Source organism: Gobio gobio, assembly GCF_949357685.1.
Source record: "Gobio gobio genome assembly, chromosome: 17".
NCBI lineage: Eukaryota > Metazoa > Chordata > Actinopteri > Cypriniformes > Gobionidae > Gobio > Gobio gobio.
Window position 1 is genome coordinate 50,406,234 of NC_137110.1, and position 22,128 is coordinate 50,428,361.

Sequence of the window (22,128 nt, forward strand, 5' to 3'; positions counted from 1 at the left end):
AATTAATTAAGGCCTAATCCTGGTTTAATCTAAACCCTGATTGTGAAACCAGGCCTAAGTGTTCTGGAGTAAAATTGTAAAAGGATTAGAATGGTTTCTAACAGTGTCATCAAATAACTAATTGAATTATAGTTCATTCTTTAACTCAAACGAATAAATCAGCGAAATGAAGGCTCGTAATGCGAGGGATATCTGTGTTTTTAATTCAAGATTATTGTGTGTGGATTAAAGGAATAATTCACCCAATATTAATAATCATTTACTCATCATTATGTCAGTTCAAACCCATATGACTTTCTATTTTGGAGATGTTTAGAAGAATGTTTACTCTGCTCTTTTACATACCATGAAAGCCGACAGTGGTAAGGACAAAAAAAAAACATCATCATAGTGCGCCATATTTAACGGTGCAGTGTGTAAGTTTTAGCGTTAGAGTAGAGCAGTGTGTCCGTTTAGGGCTACCGTAGAAACATGGCGGCACAAAATGGCGACTTCACCGTAAACGGCTCATTCTAGGGTAATAAAAACATAACAGTTCATTATGTAACGTCTTTATACTCCGCTGAAAACATAGTTATGTGTATTAAATTGAATTTTTGTCAATAGATCCTCATAAATAATACACACTGCACCTTTAACCTCTTCTTAGCTGGCGAGAACCAAAGCATTTGATCTCTTTGAAGTGAAAGAAAGAAATGTATACAGGTTTAGAACAACATGAGAGTGAGTAAATGACAGAATTTAACTTTTGGGTGAATTAACCCTTTAAAGTTGGTGAATCTTGCACTACTGACCCAATCAGTGCTCAACATGGATATACATGTTCCGTTTTACACATAACAGAGATTTATACAACAAATGTGCTCCAAATTAACAGCTTTATTGTTTAGTGATTGTCTTGTCGTAGAGCTGAATTCTTTGGCCTTGCTGGTGACATTGAAATGGCCAAATCCAAGAAGCATCAGATGTCGACATCTAAAAAGCATCAACTTTTTGCATTTTCTCCATATTTTAGGGCTGAAATGGATATGCTGAGATGATATCCTGCATTTAAATAAACATTGGGCATGTTGGGCTTTATGGCTGAATATGTGTCCAGATGTGATCGCTCAAGTGTCCTTGTAATATCCACACTAAGCCTTTAGGTTTTAATTCTTAGTTTTTTCTTGCTTCTCTACCCGTTTCGTTTGTCCCACAGGTATATCCCGCCCCCGATCGGACAGTGCTCCGCCCACACCTGTTAATAGGCTCAGTATGCCGCCGCCCCCAACAACAACCAACACCACACCCCCTCACAACCGCCGGCACCGCCCCACCGCTGTTGCCAAGACAACCAGCAAAGCCTCAACGGTATGACCATCTAGTAGTTGAACGACTTTTTTAAAGAGCACCTATCATGGAATTTTGAAATGTACCTTTCATATAGTGTGTAACATAGATCTAAGTGAACAAAAACATCCTGCAAAGTTTGAAATATGACAGTGCACCGTATATATATATGGATTTGCTGATCTTATGGGTAAGGGTCATGCCAAACCATTGATGATATATATTAAAGTTCTTTCTGTTCTGATCAGGGTTATTATAGTACAAAATCGGGTATCGTTTTTTTGTAATATCGGATTCCCAGGTAAATGGTACCATCTTGTGGCCGTTTTGATAATTGCACATACACAGGTAAAATAACTTGCCTCCCTTAAAGAGCACCTATCATGGAATTTTGAAATGTACCTTTCATGTAGTGTGTAACATAGATCTAAGTGAACAAAACAATATGACATTGTCAATTGGTTTTGAAATATGACAGTGCACCGTATATATAGTTATTTTCTTTCAAAAGTAAGAGTCGACTCTGAGTCATTTTTAAGAATCGTTAGAAGACCGAAGCTTTTTCTCTGACTAGATGACGTCAACTTGTCAAGTTATTTGAATACGATACGCCCACTTATTGCTCCAAGACGCCAGTGAAAACTAGAAAACATCATGGCCACGAGACGCCAGTGAAAACTAGAAAACATCATGGCCACGAGACGCCAGTGAAAACTAGAAAACATCATGGCGACGAGACGCTGTGTTCTGAAGTGCGACTCAAAAGCAAACTTTTTTCATCTGCCCAAGGATGAGCATTTGAAGACTAAGTGGCTTGAAGACAAACCATACATTGTCGCGATTGTGTGTTTATTTAATCGTCAAATGTGTCTATTTGCATGTTTCGCGATCTCAGGAAGCTTTTATTATGGACTTCTATTATGGCACATGGTTCTTCTTCGTCTGTCTGTACCATATATATGGACTACATGTGCACAGAGCGCCCTCCGGCTGCCAGGATGAGCTGAAAACAACACATAAGAGACTCAATCGCTCATGATTAGGCTATATCTGCACATTTTGAGGAAGTATTGAATAAAAAATACTCCTGTTTAGAAATTTGACACAGACATATGAGAATCTATCAATATGTCTCCTCATCTGCACACTTTTGAACTAAAAGCCCTGAGGGATGTTGATTTGTCGCGAGTCTTCGTGAGGAGAATAGAGGAGTTTTTTTATGAATGAGATCAGCTGAGGCTCACATTACAATCAAACGGTTCCGACGCGGTTTTCATATTCATAACTCCTGACACATATTAACAAATTACTGTCACTATAAGACTTTGATGGGCGTTCCGTTTCCGAAAATATCTGCACAGACTATACCAATCACAACTGACTGGGTCATCGGACCAATCACAGCAGATTAGCTTCACGTAAAGGCGGGGTTTTGAAAAGTGAATCACTAAAGGAATCATTTGAGAATCGCTGTCAAAACAGGTAAAAATAAATGCATATTATGAGAAAACTAAAGTCTTTTTTGTCATTGCATGCATGCAAAACTGTTGTTGGGGACTTCTAAAACAATATTTGGAACATTTTAAATGCCATGATAGGTGCTCTTTAAGTCTACATTTATGTGACTGCTACTGAATTTTTCTGTGTGCGTGCGATCTCCATGTGATGTGCGTTACAATGCAGCAAGCATTAGTTTAGAACAGTGTTTCCCAACCGGGGTGCCGCGTAAAAGTCCTTCAAATATATCAATTTTTATTTATTTATTTTTTTTTTTCAAATAATGATCTCTTTGTAAACTTTGTTCAATGCATGCGAGTGCTGCTGTATGTTCGAATTTGACCAGTAATTTTCGCCGTCATCACCCGGGTGTAGCGCCAGAAGACGCGAATGAGAAGCCGCGCGTGCTGTGAGAAAATTTGTCTCTGTGCACTCATCCGAGAGCGCGCACACATCTCACAGCGCGCAAATATTGAGTTCTCTTTCAAGTCTTGCTCTTGAACGGACAAACTCACACAAAAAGTGTGTCAACATGTCCATCTTGATGAGTATTCTAGCAGACATAGTCTGAATATGCCTTAAGTAAACTTAATATAGCAGGACTTTTATTATGACACAGTCGCCAGCGGGACTTTTATTATGCCACAGTCGCTAGCGGGACTTTTATTATGCCACAGTCGCCAGCGAGACTTTTATTATGACAGTCGCCAGCAGGACTTTTATTATGCCACAGTCGCCAGCGGGACTTTTATTATGCCACAGTCGCCAGCGGGACTTTTATTATGCCACAGTCACCAGCTGGACTTTTATTATGCCACAGTCACCAGCAGGACTTTTATTATGACACAGTCGCCGGCTGGACTTTTATTGTGCCACAGTCGCCAGCAGGACTTTTATTATGACACAGTCGCCAGCGGGACTTTTATTATGCCACAGTCGCTAGCGGGACTTTTATTATGCCACAGTCGCCAGCGGGACTTTTATTATGACACAGTCGCCGGCAGGACTTTTATTATGACACAGTCGCCAGCGGGACTTTTATTATGCCACAGTCGCTAGCGGGACTTTTATTATGCCACAGTCGCCAGCGGGACTTTTATTATGACACAGTCGCCGGCTGGACTTTTATTATGACACAGTCGCCGGCTGGACTTTTATTGTGCCACAGTCGCCAGCAGGACTTTTATTATGACACCGTCGCTAGCGGGACTTTTATTATGCCACAGTCGCCAGCGGGACTTTTATCTCAAAAAATCTCCCAAAAAATGTAAAAAAATATCAAAATTAAATTAAATGAGCTTTCTGGACAAAACCAAAAAAATGAAGTATAATTTTAGGGCTTTGGGTGATTTTGACCCGCAAGGGAAGGATGAGGGTTAAAGTCGACGAGTTTGTGTCACATCTAGTCACATTGTTATTTATACAGCGCTTAATACAGGACAGATTGTTTCAAAGCAGCTTCACAGTAATAAACAGGAAAATAACGCGTTAATGTCGCATAATTAATTATCAAACAAACTCAATTTCAGCTGTAAAGCAGCTCTACAGAAGATAATGGTGTCATTATTCAGCTCAATCCCGTTCATCCAATAGTGTCTAACAGGAAATCAACTCTTTTGTCCACCGGCCACTTTCTTGTTTTTAACCGATTAGTAATTAATACTACAAGCTCTACAATACTTAAGCAGTTTATTTCATCTCAAGTCTCAATGAAATACTGACATTTTGTCTTTCTCTCTTATACACACACAAACCATGAACTGATACACACTTCATTAAATGAGTCGGGCAGATTAATGGATGTGGCATTTGGATGATTCGTGGTCTTTAATGGCTTCCAGTTTTAGGTTTTTAGTCCCAACAATGAAACTATTAGTTTTGGCATTTTCTGAAGCGTGTTGACGACATACTAGGGTTGCCACCTTCAGTCTGGCAAAATAAGGGACACCCATTCACGACAATATAACATTTTATATTATTTTACATTTGATTATTTAATTTAACTCTTTAGTAGCCTATTTGGTGCACTTTAAAGGGATAGTTCACCCAAAACTGAAACATTCTGTCATCATTTACTCTCCCTCATGATGTTCCAAACCTGTGTGAGTTTCTTTCTTCTGCTGAACACTAAAGAAGATATTTTGAGGAAAGTCTGTACCCAGGCACCATTGACTTCCACAGTAATCTTCATATGTGTTCAACATAAAGAAATGTAAACATGTTTGGAACAACTTGAGGGTGAGTAAATGATGACAGAATTTTCATTTTTGGGTGAACTGGCCCTTTAAGCAGTCATTATGAACCAGTAATCACTTTTTTGACAATTCTGAAATTCAATTTTTTTTATTAATTTACTTAAATTATGACTATATTATTATGTAATTATCTGTCCCATTTTTATATAAATATTCTTTTAATAAATGTCAAACTTTTTATGGCAGGATTATTTATGTATGATTAAAATGATACATTAATAATAACATTAATTAGGATATAATCTATTAATTAACCTGTCTAAAATATACATAATAATTCTGTCTGCCAAGCTCTGATAACGTATGGGATATTATATAAATATATTATCTATTTAAAAAACAATAGGCCTATACCTTTAGAAGCAGGGGTGTGTGTGTGTGTGTGTCAGCGCTGCTGCTTTAAGTCAGTCAGTCTGAGACACTGAAATGCTTCTCATAAAGTGTGCAGTTTGGCCTGAGGTTCATCACGAGTTACTGGCAGACCCATTGATATCTTTTTTTATCTTCAGCTCTTTATCTGGAGATCCTCTTGTGTTCAAACGGCGGACGCGACACGAGCTCGATATGTTTTTAAAAACCGTGCAAGTTTCCAGCGCATGTTCTCCAGACTCCGCCGCTATGGCAACAAAACCGCTAAAACGCAACCACGCGCAAATTAACTTCTCTACTACTTATTGTGGATTTGATTTGTAACGCCACATTTTTTTGAAGGTGTGCCTCCTCTAAAAGTGTCCGCCGTCCAGCTGAAACAGTAGCTATGCTATTTTTATTTACCCGCCACGGTGGCCGGTAGGTGAAGCGAGTTTACCCGCAACAACACAAATCACCCGCATTTGGCTGGTGCTAATTTCCATCCCTGGGCCCGTATTCATAAAGATTCTAAGAGTCCTCTCAGAAAACTCCTAATTTAGCTGAAAAACGTTTACGTAGGAGTCTTAGCTTAAGAGCTATTCGGGACCGATCTGAGAGCAACTCTGAGCAAGGAAAATACAAAAACGTTTATCTTAGTGAAGAGGCGGGGCTAACCCCGTTGCTACGTATGACACAGTCTTTTGAAGACTGTGATTGGTTGGTTGTCCAAAAAGGGGAAAAAAGGAGCGCTTTTAAGTATAGGGTCTATTCTAAACCTTCACTTTGAAATTACAAGCGCAGATTGTCCTATTTTACAGTTCTCTCTCACTCACACACACATTATATACATGTATATAAATCCTTTTATTATTTACCATACTGTAGGGATGTGACGGTGAGGAAATTTTCCCACCGGTTAATTGATGTGTGACAACACCGGTAATACCGGGATCACCGGCGGAGGCTTTTAAATCACTAATTGCACCGAAAGTAACATGCACACGAGCGCTCTGAACTGAAAACGCGCCAGTGTTGCGTATTCACACACCGTGAATGACAGCTCGTCTGTAAATGCGCGCTCTGTGAGGCCATGGGTGCGTCTCAATCAGTTCCCTAGTTCAGTAGTCAGGGCACTGATCAAGCATTGATCAGTTTATGATTGAGATGCACGCCATGAATGAATAACAGTTCGTCCGTAAAGCCTTGTTTATACTCGACGCACCCGCACGAGCGCGAGGGTGCGCGCGGCAAAAATAAATGCGCACAGTCAGCGTAGCGGAGGCTCGCACTGCGGAGCCAGGCGAAAGTAAACAATGCGCGCCGTGCACATTTTACTCTCGGTTTTGAATTAGCGCCAATTCGGCTGCGGGTTGCTTGAATTGTGGGTTCATTAGCCTATTATTTTTAATGAAAAACACAACAACAAAACAAATGACAAACTCCCTTAAATAGACGCTTTTACGTTTCGCTTTGAAACCAAATCTTGCGCGATCATCTCAGTCAGCTCCTCACTCTTAAATCTGAAGAATGACTCCTGCCGCTGCCGAGACTCACGGTCGGATCCTGCGTTATTAAGCAGAGACGTTCAGTTTTTATTTGTTTTGTCTGTTCTCTAACTGAACTAACTTATTTTATTACTATAAAAAAATCAAAAAGACGGTGGGTTTTTGGTTGTCCAAAAAGGGGAAAAAAGGAGCGCTTTTAAGTATAGGGTCTATTCTAAACCTTCACTTTGAAATTACAAGCGCAAATTGTCCTATTTTACCGTTCTCTCTCACTCACACACATACACACACACACACACACACACACACACACATTATATATATGTACACTGAAAAATTAAATTCATTCATTCATTCATATATTTGGCAGACGCTTTTATCCAAAGCGACTTACATTGCATTCAAGGTACACATTTTTACATTTTGTCAATTCTTGCTTTCCCTGGGAATCGAACCCATGACCTTGGCGTTGCTAGCGCCACGCTCTACAGTTTGAGCTACAGGAAAGTAACGCCATTAATAATAACGCCATTAAATTAAGCATAATTAATTTGTGCTCGTTTAAATAATTTAAATTTAGTTTTTTGATTTTAATTTTAAAAAATGAATTGGTTTTATGGGAATTGCATGTGTTTTTGTTTAAATTAAGATCAAATAAATTGATTGCGACCACTTTACGATAACATTTTTTAGTAAATTCAACGAATCATTTTTTTTCAGTGTATATAAATCATTTTATTATTTACCATGCTTTTAATTTCCTATAAGGTATTTGATTGGCTTAGAATTATAAACATTGTTCCATTCTTTCTAATTTCACAGATTGCTGGCATGTCTATTTAATTGGTGGTTTGAAAGTTGGATTTAATGCAACAAACATGATCCCTGCACCATCTATAACGTCTTAAGTCTCTGTCATCCATCGTCTGCAACACATTTCTTCTCCCTCTTCGTCTTTCTGCCATTTTCTCCACTGCTAAAGAAACTCTTAAGCCTCTTAAAAGTCCTTGTCCCTGCTCCTAACAAATTTGACCTTAAGACCTCTTTTAAGGGTTAAGATGCTTTCTGAATTACTTTTTTTCTTTAATAGGATTTTTTAGTTCATTTTAAGGGTAAACGCCCACATTTCTAAGAATTTTCTTAGAATTTTGTCACAAGAAGCTACTCTTTGCATTAAGATTCTTTATGAATACGGGCCCTGGTGTCTAATCTAAAGTCCTAAACTAAAACAAAAAATTCTTGTTTATTATCCTCAGAAATACTTCACATATGCAGTTAAAATGCATTGTATTTAATTTTCTTTTCTTTTTCTGGTTATGTCTGTTGTACTTTCCTACATGCTCCTTTGTTCATATATTTTTCCATCCTCACACCCAAGTACACTTACAGTTGCACACACACGAACACACACACACACACACACACACACACACACACACACACACACACACACACACACACACACACACACACACACACACACACACAACACACGCATATATACCCAAATCGTACTGACCATAATGTATGTTTTGTTGGTCTATGTAATGTTCATCTAATTTCTCATTTGTAAATATTGTACTTGTCTGTTTGCATAAAAAAAAAAAAAAATGCATTGTATTTCCATTTTTCAAAACATCTCTAATTTACTCTCCGCTCCACAGACTGGCCAGACCAAAGTGTCGCACCAGCCGTCTTCCACATCCCCTCTCTCCAGCCCAAACCAGACGAGCTCCGAGCCGCGACCTCTGCCCGCTCCGACCCGGCCAAAGGTCAACAGCGTGCTGAACCTGTTTGGCCAGTGGCTGTTTGACGCTGCGCTGGTCCACTGTAAACTCCACTCCGGCCTGAGCAGAGACAGCAGCATGACCGGTAAGACCAGAACACAGTGATTCAATCAATACTGCGCTCAACCGTTTTCCTTTGTTTTCATTTCTCTACTTGTTTTACCTGTTGAGGGTGTTTTTATTTCTTTTTCTTTTACAAAATATTCCTACCTGCAAGATTGTACCACATTCAGGGTTCGTCTCCAGTGTTACACTAGCGTAGATTTTAGAGTTTTGAGATGTTTGATGTTCTGGATTTTATAACTGTTTGTACGTGAACATCATTCGCCAACTATACACACATAGAGACTTGAAATTGTATTTAAAATACAATTAAAGGGTTAGTTCAACCAAAAATGAAAATTAGCCCATGGTTTGCTCTCCCTCAAGTCATCCTAGGTGTGTATGACATTCTTCTTTTAGACAAATACAATCAGAGTTATATTAAAATCGTGGCTCTTCCAAGCTTTATAATGGCAGTGACTTGATGGGTCATTTTTGAAGTCCATAAAAGTGCATCTATCCATCATAAAAGTGCATTTATCCATCATAAAAGTGCATTCATCCATCATAAAAGTGCATCTATCCATCATAAAAGTGCATTCATCTATCATAAAAGTGCATCCATCCATCATAAAAGTGCATCTATCCATCATAAAAGTGCATTCATCCATCATAAAAGTGCATCTATCCATCATAAAAGTGCATTCATCTATCATAAAAGTGCATTCATCTATCATAAAAGTGCATCCATCCATCATAAAAGTGCATCTATCCATCATAAAAGTGCATTCATCTATCATAAAAGTGCATCTATCCATCATAAAAGTGCATCTATCCATCATAAAAGTGCATTCATCTATCATAAAAGTGCATCTATCCATCATAAAAGTGCATCTATCCATCATAAAAGTGCATTCATCCATCATAAAAGTGCATCTATCCATCATAAAAGTGCATTCATCTATCATAAAAGTACATCTATCCATCATAAAAGTGCATCTGTCCATCATAAAAGTGCATCTATCCATCATAAAAGTGCATCTATCCATCATAAAAGTGCATCTATCCATCATAAAAGTGCATCTGTCCATCATAAAAGTGCATCTATCCATCATAAAAGTGCATCTATCCATCATAAAAGTGCATTCATCCATCATAAAAGTGCATCTATCCATCATAAAAGTGCATCTATCCATCATAAAAGTGCATTCATCCATCATAAAAGTGCATCTATCCATCATAAAAGTGCATCTATCCATCATAAAAGTGCATCTATCCATCATAAAAGTGCATCTGTCCATCATAAAAGTGCATCTATCCATCATAAAAGTGCATCTATCCATCATAAAAGTGCATTCATCCATCATAAAAGTGCATCTGTCATCATAAAAGTGCATCTATCCATCATAAAAGTGCATCTATCCATCATAAAAGTGCATCTGTCCATCATAAAAGTGCATCTATCCATCATAAAAGTGCATCTATCCATCATAAAAGTGCATCCATCCATCATAAAAGTGCATCTATCATCATAAAAGTGCATCCATCCATCATAAAAGTGCATCTATCCATCATAAAAGTGCATCTGTCCATCATAAAAGTGCATCCATCCATCATAAAAGTGCATCTATCATCATAAAAGTGCATCTGTCCATCATAAAAGTGCATCCATCCATCATAAAAGTGCATCTATCATCATAAAAGTGCATCCATCCATCATAAAAGTGCATCCATCCATCATAAAAGTGCATCCAATCATCATAAAAGTGCATCTATCATCATAAAAGTGCATCCATCCATCATAAAAGTGCATCTATCCATCATAAAAGTGCATCCATCCATCATAAAAGTGCAGATTTTTAGATGCACTTTTATGAACGAAAAAATTAGCCATCAAGTCACTGCCATTATAAAGCTTGGATTAGCCTGGACTTTTGTAATATAACTCCAATTTTATTCGTCTGAAAGAAGAACGTCATATACACCTCGGATGACTTGAGGGAGAGTAAATCATGGGCTAATTTTCATTTTTGGGTGAAGTAACCCTTTAAAATCACAGCAAATTGTATTTCTGTAGCTCAAACAGTATATCATGAGACTAGCAATAGGTTCGATTTCTAGGAACGCATGAACTGATCAAATGTGTTCCTTAATGCGATGTAAGGGTGTGTTCACACTTGGTAGGTTTGCTTCAATTAAAATGAGTTCTGGTGTGATTTGCTCTGTTAATGCGGTTCATAAGTGTGAACGCTGCCAACCCAACCGAAACCAGTGGTCCGCTTCCAAACCTGGATGAGCTCTTGATTCTAATCTTTATCACATATGAGATATCGATGTAGTTAGAGCTGCAGTCCGTAACTTTTATTTCTGAGTACATCATGAATCCATTTTACGCTAGAGCACCAAAAGTTAAGGACTGCAGCTTTAAAGGATCACGCCGACTTTATCTTATTCACCGTATCCCCCAGATTTAGAGAAGTCCATCCCATTCTCATCTCCGTACCATAACTCTGTCTGACGCACACACCGCTAGCCTAGCTTAGCACAAAGACTGGAGGTGAATGGCTCCAGCTAGCCTAGCTTAGCACAAAGACTGGAGGTGAATGGCTCCAGCTAGCCTAGCTTAGCACAAAGACTTGAGGTGAATGGCTCCAGCTAGCCTAGCTTAGCACAAAGACTTGAGGTGAATGGCTCCAGCTTGCCTACTGCTCAAGTGTTGTGCAAGTTACTTCCAAACGCTAATACATTATAGATTACTTGTTACTGTTATTTAAAAGTAATTTGTTACCTTACAATATTACTGTCTCAGAATTGTAATGCGTTACATTACTCCTGTATTACTTTTGAGTTTCTTTCACCAAAATATCACCAGAAATAGAACTTAACATTCGAAAATGACAAAATACAGAGCATTTTACATCCAGTTGAAGACGATATGATGCAGCGTAATGACTGTGGGCTATCCAGGCTACTAACAATATAGCATATAATAAACCCTTTTCATATTTCCGGGTTTCTCAGAGCGGAAATCGTCATAGTTGGGTTAAATATTATAGCTGTGAATGAGAGAATACATTAAATATTTTTGTGTGTGTGCCCATTTGCTCACATAGCAAAAGAAAAACGCCACAGTAGTGATTTCACAACTTTCAAAAAGAGGGTAAAAATAGAGTGAGATTGATAACGGCAGTGAAAAGAGAGAAATATGTTCATTTTTACCATCACTCCCATAGACGCTTTTACTAAACACCCTCACAGCAGCGGTAACTTTTTTTTATCTCAATTTGATGCAAAAGTAATAAAATACAAAGTATTAGTGTTATAAATGTACTTTTTTTTTTTTTTTTTGTGAAAATACAAAAAACGTTGCAGGATTTACGATATTGATGACCGTTAAAACGCATCATCACAGTCTGTGAAAAGGGTCTATTTGCAAATGAAGGCTCAAGACAATGCAAGAACGGATGAATCACAAACGATCGACGTCTGTTAAAAGTGTGGTAGAGGTAAAGTGAATATCTGGCAATAGCTTGGGTCTATTCATATTAGACACAACAGAACTGTATGTAAACTCTGTCATGACAAGATGCACATTTGTTCTTTTCTTATTGTTGTCATTATTTTATTCTCTTTAAATTCGAGAGGTTCACAACACAAAACCGGCATGCACAAAGTGCGAGATGTTTTTGTTTTTTTTAATTGCTAGTGCTATTTCGCGACGTCGATAGTTCTTGCATTTGACTGCATTTGCATTTGACTATTATGTTCCTCTTGTCTTTATCTCTGACAAACTCCAATTAATGCACATACGTCGTCTTTGCCATCTTCATCCATTAAACCTTGTTTACTTTCGTTTTGCTGACTGCGCGCGCGCCTCGTCCGTTTGCGGTGTTTATACTCAATACGCTCGCCGTTGTGCTATTCTTTGAACAGCCGTCTTTAGCCGCTTTTCTACTGGCCAGCGCGAGCTGTCATTTAGTCTTTATTTACAAACTTGGACACCACACACGGCTATTGACTGACCACGAACAGTTAATAACTTACTTGCAGTTTTTATTTGTTGTCTTGCGTTTTTGCCTCTTTTTTTTGGGCTAAAAGTGTGTTGTAACGTGAGCGTTACTGAGCATGTACAGTGTAAAATATTACTGAAATTTGATTAGTAATGCCTTACACTACTGCGTTACAGCAAAAAGTAATACGTTACTTTAATGTATTACTCTTGTAACGTGTTACTCCCAACACTGGTGCCGTAACTCTGTCTGACCCACCGCTAGCCTAGCTTAGCACAAAGACTGGGGGTAAATGGCTCCAGCTAGCCTACCGCTCAATTAGTGACAAAATAACGCCAACATTTTCCTATTTACATGTTGTGATGTGTATAGTTAAATTGTGTACTAAGAAAAAGACGGAAAAGAAAAGTTGTGTTTTTCTAGACCGATATGGTTAGGAATAGGGCTGCGCAATATATCGACATATCGCAAATGTTCAAATCACGATATGCATATCGCAACGACACGCAATATCTGAATGATTTTCATAGGCTACTTCAACGTTGTGAAAAGTGTACGTTTTAGGTCGACGCATATAGCAGAGAATAGACTGTAGCACATGTTAGTTACTTATGTGATGCGCTTGACATTAAAAAGAGTTATTAAACACAATAACTTGCGAAAAACAACTCCTTGCAGTCTCGCGCTGTCTGACACACACACCGAAACGTGCGCACAAGCCGCCTCTCTGAAAGCGTGATCCTTTAGTTCTGTTTCGTGCCTTGTTACACCCTCAAACTGTCCAATACACACACAGTTATGTCTTAACGAGTAAACACAGTCGGTTATGCTTTAAGCGAACAATATCAGTTGGGGAAGGAATTGTTTTGTTTGTTTACATTGATGCTAAAATTATATTCTCCGATTTGTGACATCAATTTTAGCTAAAACACTGCTGGTCACTTTCAGAAGTTGTAGCGATGCTTTCTTTTCCCAGAAAGAATGTGAAACCCATAAATGATATCATTCTCATTTCTTAAATAATTGTTTTAATATAATTTAAATACATTTTACACACTTAAAGCAATATCGTATCCCAAATTGAATATTGCATTATTTAACAAGGCATTGCATATCGCATTTTTCTTCAATATCGCACAGCTCTAGTTAGGAACTAGACTCTCATTCCTGCATAATAATCAAGAGCTGTGAGCCGTCCCATGACGCAATGATATTACACAGCGCCTGAAAATAGGACGTCAACATAACCAACATGACGACCTGCTCACACAGAGAGCGCTGGGGACTATTTTCAGGCGATGTGTAATATCATTTCGCCGCTGCACTCATGATTATTCATATAATAATCAGCTCTTGATTATTACGCAGGAATAGGACGGAGGGATTCCTGCCGCTGTTTGGACTCCTAAGCCTCATCTGGTGAAAATAGCTCATACACTGAGCACATGTAGCACACAGAATTCTTTTGGATGTTGCGTCCAAATATCCGTCATAAAAGCCGTTTTTGTAACTTTAGGTTCGGTGTTAAAATTGACAATGAACCATTTTCATTTCTGGTCCAAATGAGCCAAGAGAACCGAACTACAAGTGTGAACACACCCGAAGTCAGTTTGGATTAAAGCGTCTGCCAAAGGCATAAATGGAAACACATGCGTCATCCATTGATAAATCTTTGAGTTCTGTATGCGGATTAATTGACTATTTTAACATGTTTGTTAAAGGGATAGTTCACCCAAAAATGAAAATTAGCCCATGATTTCCTCTCCCTCAAGTCATCCTAGGTGTATATGACATTCTTCTTTCAGACGAATAATATAAAGAGTTATATTACAAAAGTTAATCCAAGCATTTATTCATAGTTGCGCTGTTTTGAAGTCCATAAAAAGTGCATCTGTCCGTCATATAACTGCTCCACGCGGCTCTGGGGTGTTAATAAAGGCCTTCTGAAGCGAATCGACGCGTTTGTGTAAGAAAAATATTAATATTTAAGACTTTATCAAGTAAACTTTTGACTAACCGTCTTCCGTGGAAAAGTGTTGAATGTTGAAAGTGAAACTGAAGATGCGTTTGTGACGTCTGACGAGCGGACCTGGTCGCGTTAGTCTTTCGTTCGGCTGGGGAACTTTCAACACTTTCTCCATATATTGAACACGGAAGGCGGTCGGTCGAAAGTTTACTTGATAAAGTTTTAAATATGGATATTTTTCTCACACAAACGCATCGATTCGCTTCAGAAGGCCTTTATTAACACCCCAGAGCCGTGTGGAGCAGTTATATGATGGATAGATGCACTTTTTATGGACATCAAAAACAGAGCAACTATGAATCAAATTCTAATGCTTGGATTAGCCTGGACTTTTGTAATATAACGATAAGATGACCTCGGATGACTTGGGGGAGAGTAAATCATGGGCTAATTTTCATTTTTGGGTGAACTTTCCCTTTAAGCTAAAGCAGATTTCTGATTCAGCCATTGCAGCAAAGGCCTATGGGATTTATTTACTGAACGAGGCGTTTAATTTGAAGAGAATGTGGGATTAATCTAGTGTTTTAATTCTGTGATAGCCTTGCGTACATGCATTGTTTTTGTTCAGTTTTGATTTGTGCATGATGGGTAACTGAAGCTCTTTTTAATGGTGTGTGTAAAAGCACAACAACAGAACAATAAGAAGTCTACTACTGCTGATCTTTGATTTGTTTCCATTTTATCTCTGTTATCTTGCAGCAACATTTTTCCAAATTCTTCTTTCTTATAAATCTTGTAAGTAGGAACACAAGCTTTACCAGTTGCAGTTATTTGGTTCATTTCAGTTTGTTTTCTTTCGTTACTCTGTCACTCGTTCATTGTTGCAGTACTTGTTTTCTTGGGGCAAGAGACTTGCGCATAAGCTGCTTGAGTTAAAGGTCCGGGAGTGTTTTGACTGCTGCCCAAATCTCATTGGCTCAACTGCAACAAATATTCAGGATCCTAAGGTGGGACATTGGCGGCCGCCGAGACCCGAGAATGTTTGTTGCGCTTGATCCTCCTCCTTGATTCAACTTACCCCCGCCATCATTAAAACTAGTTCCTCCCCATACCATCTCCTGAAGGACCTGTACTAACTGATCTTCTCCAAAGAAACACACCAACCAATGTTGTTTTGAGTTTTTGCCCAGCATTTATTTGACAGCTTTTGTTTTGCGTTAGCGTTTGATTCATTTCTATCAGTTTTCATTTGTTCCTTTTATGTTTTGTATGGATATTTCTGCATGTCGTGGTTGTTGGTGCAATTTGTTTTTCAGCCATATTGTGCCTTAATGTCTTAATTTAGGATGCTGGACTATACAAATTGGCCTTTAATCAACGTTTGTCTGACATGAAACCCAACTGACATGCTCTGATAACAGGGATACTGACCAGGAGATGTAGAAAAGCACAAAAACAATCGCACATTATGGCACTACAATGCCATTTTGTCCCCTCCAAATAGATACAAACGTGCCTGTGTCGTAAAAGTCCCATTAGATTAGCGCTCGCTTCCTACTGCAAATGAAATTATGCCTGTCAAACAGATGTAATAAACTCCTGTGGAAGGATACGTCTTTTATAATGTGACTATTTACAGCTACAAACGAGGATTAATGTGTAATATTTAAACACGGTGACTTTCACTGGACCCCGTTCACTCTGTATTTAAACATATACTTTACCGGTCAGAAGTTTGGAATAGTAATACGAATAATTTCGATTGGAATATTTTTGTGCAGCAAATCATCATATTAGAATGATTTCTGAAGACTGGAGTAATGATGATAAATTCAGCTTTGATCACAAGAACAAATTACACTTTACTAAATATTCACATAGAAAACACTTATTTTAAATTGTTATATATTTTTTTGTAATATATATATATTATAGTTCAATATGACTTTTTACTTTTAATGAGGCTAAAAATTCAGCCTTGATCACAAGAATAAATTACATTTTACAAAATATTAATACAAAACATTTTAAATTGGAATATTTTTGTAAATATAGTTTTATTATATATACATAATATATTATTTTTGTATGTATACCGGTAACTGAAAACTGAAATAAATTACATTTTTACAAAATATGTGCATAGAAAACATTTTAAGTTGTAATATTTTTGTAAATGCTGAAAATTCAGCTTTGATCACAAGAATAAATGACATTTAACAAAATATTAATAGAAAACATTATAAATTGTAATATTTTTTGTAATATATATTTTAAATTGTAACACTTTACATACATACATATATACATGCATACATACATACATACATACATATATGTAGTGTATATATATATAACAGCAATAAATTACATCTTACAAAATATTCACATAGAAAATATTTTAAGTTGTAATATTTATGTAATTTATTGCAAACTATGATGCTGAAAATTCAGCTTTGATCACATGAATAAATTACTTTTAACAAAATATTAACACAACATTTGAAATTGTAATATTTTTTGTAATATTGCTGTGTAATGGATATCTTTTTAAAATGTAACGCTTATTTTACATTAATATTTTTTGTGAATATATTTATATAATGTATATAGTATAATATTTTTGTATTTATAACTGAAAACTGAAATAAATTACATTTTTACAAAATATTTGCGTAGAAAACATTTTAAATTGTAATAGTTTTTGTAATAATATATATTTTAAATTGTAACACTTCTTTAAAATTGTAATATTTTTGTAATTTATTACAAAGTATGATGCTGAAAATTCAGCTTTGGTCACATTAATAAATTACATTTAACAAAATATTAACAGAAAACATTTTAAATTGTAATATTTTTGTAATTGTTTTGTAATATATTTTAAATTATAACACTATATATATATATATATATATATATATATATATATATATATATATATATATATATATATATATATATATATATATATATATATATATATATATATATATATATATATATATATATATATATATATATATAAACTGAAATACATTTTACAAAATATTCCCATAGAAAACACTTAATTTAAATAGTAATATTTTATCTAATAATATATATTTTTATAGTTGAATGACTGTTTTTACTGTACTTGTCATCAATTTTCTTTTAAAAACATACAAAAAAAAAAAACTTAATTCCAAACTTTTGACCAGTAGTGTAAAATATTAGAAAGTTGTTTTTCAAATATCATTATTTTAAGATGTTGACAATCATTTGCAATTTGAAGTTGCACTGTCTGTATACGTCCACATATTTTGCCCGTGTAATAATATATCACGCATTGTCTAATAATCATTGGCAGTGCATCAAAAGATCAAGTTAGAACCATTGAACGCCGTTGTTCTGACAGCATTACAGCTCTTAGTTGTAGTTTGCTGCTTATAAAGCTCAATGCATTGAACGTTGACATCTTTAAGCTGAATATATATACGATTATGATTAATTTATTTTTTAAAAATCCTACAAAATATCCAGCATTGAAACCATGTTTGACTTGACTTAATTTCTGATCACATAAATACCAAAGCAGCTTTACGGAAAATCATGATGTTAATGTTTCAAATCTTAATATCAGGAGATTAGAGCAAATGAGTGGCCGTGTGTTATTTCTCTGTAAGATCTCTTTGTCGGTAATCCCTGTCATGGCCTCCTGCGATACGCATGTGAAAGTGTCACTTAGTGTTTGCGTTTGTGTCTCTCCCTGTCCGTCTCTCTCTCTCTCTCTCTCTCTCTCTCTCTCAGCCCTGGCGACTCAAGCTGGAGTGGAACTGAGACGTAAAGGCTCTCAGATGTCCACGGACACCATGGTCTCCAACCCCATGTTTGACGCCAACGAGTTTCCGGATAATTACGAGTCTGGTCGAGCTGAAGCGTGTGGGACGCTGTGCAGGATCTTCTGCAGTAAGAAGACTGGAGAGGAGATTCTTCCTGTGTACCTGTCCAGGTAATCGCTAGTTGTTCTCAAGGAAGCAAATTTTGTTTTGGAGTCTCCTATAATCGGTTTACATGCATCCAAGATCATAAAACACTTACATTTTCTCTAATATTCTCATAATATCCACTGCACACTGCAAAAAATGCTTTTCTTACTTAGTATTTTTGTCTTGTTTCTGGTCCAAACATCTCAAAATTCTCAAAACAAGAAGCATTTAACAGCCAAATAAAAATTATTGTCTTGATTTGGGGGGAAATAACTCAAAATTAAGGGAGTTTTTGCTTAAAATTAGCAAAATAATCTGCCAATGGGGTAAACAAAATAATCTTGTTTTCTGTTTGAATTAAGATTAATTTGTTTACCCCAATGGCAGATAATTGTGCTAATTTTAAGCAAAAACTCCCTTAATTTTGAGTTATTTCCCCCCAAATCAAGACAACAACTTTTGCTTGTCTAGTAAATGCTTCTTAAATGTAAGATTTTCTAGATATTTGGACTGAAAACAAGACAAAAATACTAAGTAAGAAAAGCATTTTTTCAGTGCAGCATCAGCTCTGAAACGGTTTCATGCTGCGTCTGAAATTGCGTACTTTGTGAGTAGGCACTACATTTGAATTTGAACTTCGTGACTGTTAAAAAAAGTATAAATGTAATCCAAACGTGCTAAATCCGCCATGTTGTTGTCATGTGACCGACCAGCGTCAGAACCATAGACTGTAAAAAAATATGGCCGTAGTGTCCGTGACGTCCCCCATAGGATCTGAAGAGCAGTTTTGAAGCGTAAAGTCGAGTCGAGCTGGCCGTCGCCATCTTGTCAGTGTGTCATCGCGCATCACTCCTGGATAACAGAAAATGTGCAAAGAGGCGGGACGTGGGCGGAGCTGAGGTGATGACTAACAGACAGCAGACAAACGGCAATCCACCTGTCACTCAAAGTGCCACACCCTTAAAGGGTTAGTTCACCCAAAAATGAAAATTCTGTCATTAATTCCTCACCCTCATGTGGTTGGACACCCGTCAGACCTCCGTTCATCTTCAGACACAAATGAAGATATTTTAGTGTAAATCTGATGCTCTGAAAGGCCTCCATTGGCTCAATGCACTTTACACTCTCAAGACCCTTAAAAGACACTAAAGACGTCGTTACAAAGTCCATCTCACTACAGTGGCCAATAACTTTATGAATCGGCGAGAATAGTTTTTGTGCGCAAAAAACCCCTTAATAACGACTTATATAGTGATGACGATTTCAAAACACGGCCTCATGAAACTTCGAAGCGTTATGAATCAGTGAGTCGATTCAGCAGTTTGGATCGGCAAATTTCAGCAGTTTGACACGCGATCAGAATCATAATTCGACTCACTGATTCATAATGCTTCGAAGCTTCATGAGGCCGTGTTTTGAAATCGTCATCACTATATAAGTCGTTCTTTAGGGTTTTTTTGCGCACAAAAACTATTGTCGCCGATTCATAAAGTTATTGTAGAGCCACTGTAGTGAGATGGACTTTGTAACGACGTCTTTAGTAGCTTTTAAGGGTCTTGAGAGTGTAAAGTGCATTGAGCCAATGGAGGCCTTTCAGAGCATCAGATTTACACTAAAATATCTTCATTTGTGTCTGAAGATGAATGGAGGTCTGACGGGTGTCCAACCACATGAGGGGAAGTAATTAATGACCGAATTTTCATTTTTGGGTGAACTAACCCTTTAAAGAAACACTCCACTGTTTTTAGAAATAGGGCTTATTCAACATCTTTCCTACATTTAGATATGTGGGCAAATGCATTTTTGTCTTAGTGCATGCATTGTTTTAGTTTGGCAGGGTCGCCGCTAACTTAGCTTAGCATAATGAATGGAATCCTATGTTGCCAGCTAGCATGTCCCAAGTAAAAGTGTTCCAAAAAAAAAAAAAAAACACCTAACCCACCAGAAGCACTGCTACTTGGGTGCTGAGATATCACTGGGATTTCATGTGTTGCGTGATATCTCTGCGCCCAAGTAGCAGTGCTTCGCCTGTGCTTCCCCATAATATAGTCCCATGTTAATATCTGCCTAGGAAATCGCCTAGTCTTAATCTGCATCGCGATTTGTACTCGTTGTGAATACGCATGCCATAAGAAGTAATTTTTTTGGATCATTTTTACTCTGGACATGCTAGCTGGCAACATAGGATTCCATTCATTATGCTAAGCTAAGCTAGCGGCGACCCTGCCAAACTAAAACAATGCATGCACTGAGACAAAATTGCATTTGCCCACATATCTAAATGTAGGAAAGATGTTGAATAAGCCCTATTTCTAAAAACAGAGTGTTCTTTTAATTATGCAGAACTTTAATGCTTTGTTATGTAAACAAATGAGTTATAAAAATTCACCCCCCTCACAGTCGTCATGAAGTGCAAAATTAGATATATAGACCAAAACCACAGTTTATTGTAAGAGGCACATGTGTTCTTCTGCTGTAAAGTTGGGCATTTTAACATGAGCTCAATGAGATTCTGCTCCTCTAGTGGCCAGACCATGAACTGCAGTTTAAGTCACTTCCGTGTCGGCTTCAAGAGAAACTGCGGGAGGAGCCGATTGGTTGCGTCCCTTCACCTCCATTCATAAACCCTCTCCCGTGGCCTCATGGGATAGTAAAGTGTCCCATCGAATGCGCACTTCAGAATCTCGCCGGAAGTAGTAGTTCATACTGGTACTTTTCGCCTAAAGTTTTTCGCGTACTATATACTAGAGAAGTATTCGATTTCGGACACAGCTTCAGTCTTTCTAAAACCTCTCCTTTCCAAGAGCCTGCTCTGCTCTGATTGGTCAGATGACCCAGTCTATTGTGATTGGTTGCAACAGTGTTTGAGGGCGGGGCAAATTAGACATTGTTCGCAGCAGCCAAAGAAGACCATAGGCTGGCATTATGCAAATTTGCTACAAACCAACATACAGTATGTTTACATGGACAACAATACTCTGATATTAATCTGATTAAGACCATACTCTGATTAAGAAGCTTCCATGTAAACAGCGATTTCTAATTACCTTAATCCAGTTAAAGCCATACTCGAATTAAACAAAAATCGAATTAAGGCATGTGGAGTATGCCTATTTTAGTTGCATTATCTAAGTGCATTGTAGACACATTAATCTAACTATTAACGTTGTGTAGGATTTTTCGCCGCATTTTGTGACCGGACACACACACACACACACACACCAGGCAAGTGCAGAGGGGAGGGCTTTGGGGGCTTGTCTCAAAAATGTATCAAAAGTGCCCCCCTCAACAATCATCTATATATATATATATATACAGTCCCCTCCAAAAGTATTGGAACAGTGAGGACTATTCCTTTATTTTTTCTGTAGACTGAAAACATTTGGGTTTGACATCCAAAAATGTAAATGAGACAAAA

General features: G+C 37.3%; 1 protein-coding gene across 2 annotated transcripts in view; it reads left to right on the forward strand.

The window, feature by feature from the left end:
- Window positions 1-22,128, forward strand: part of ralgapb (Ral GTPase activating protein non-catalytic subunit beta) — a 120,514-nt gene that overhangs the window by 45,834 nt on the left and 52,552 nt on the right. For both annotated transcript variants that reach the window (XM_079841694.1, XM_079841695.1), the window contains exons 8-10: window positions 1,199-1,350; window positions 8,602-8,809; window positions 18,532-18,733. In XM_079841694.1, the coding sequence (XP_079697820.1) occupies window positions 1,199-1,350; window positions 8,602-8,809; window positions 18,532-18,733 (562 nt within the window). The remainder of the gene's footprint in view (window positions 1-1,198; window positions 1,351-8,601; window positions 8,810-18,531; window positions 18,734-22,128) is intronic.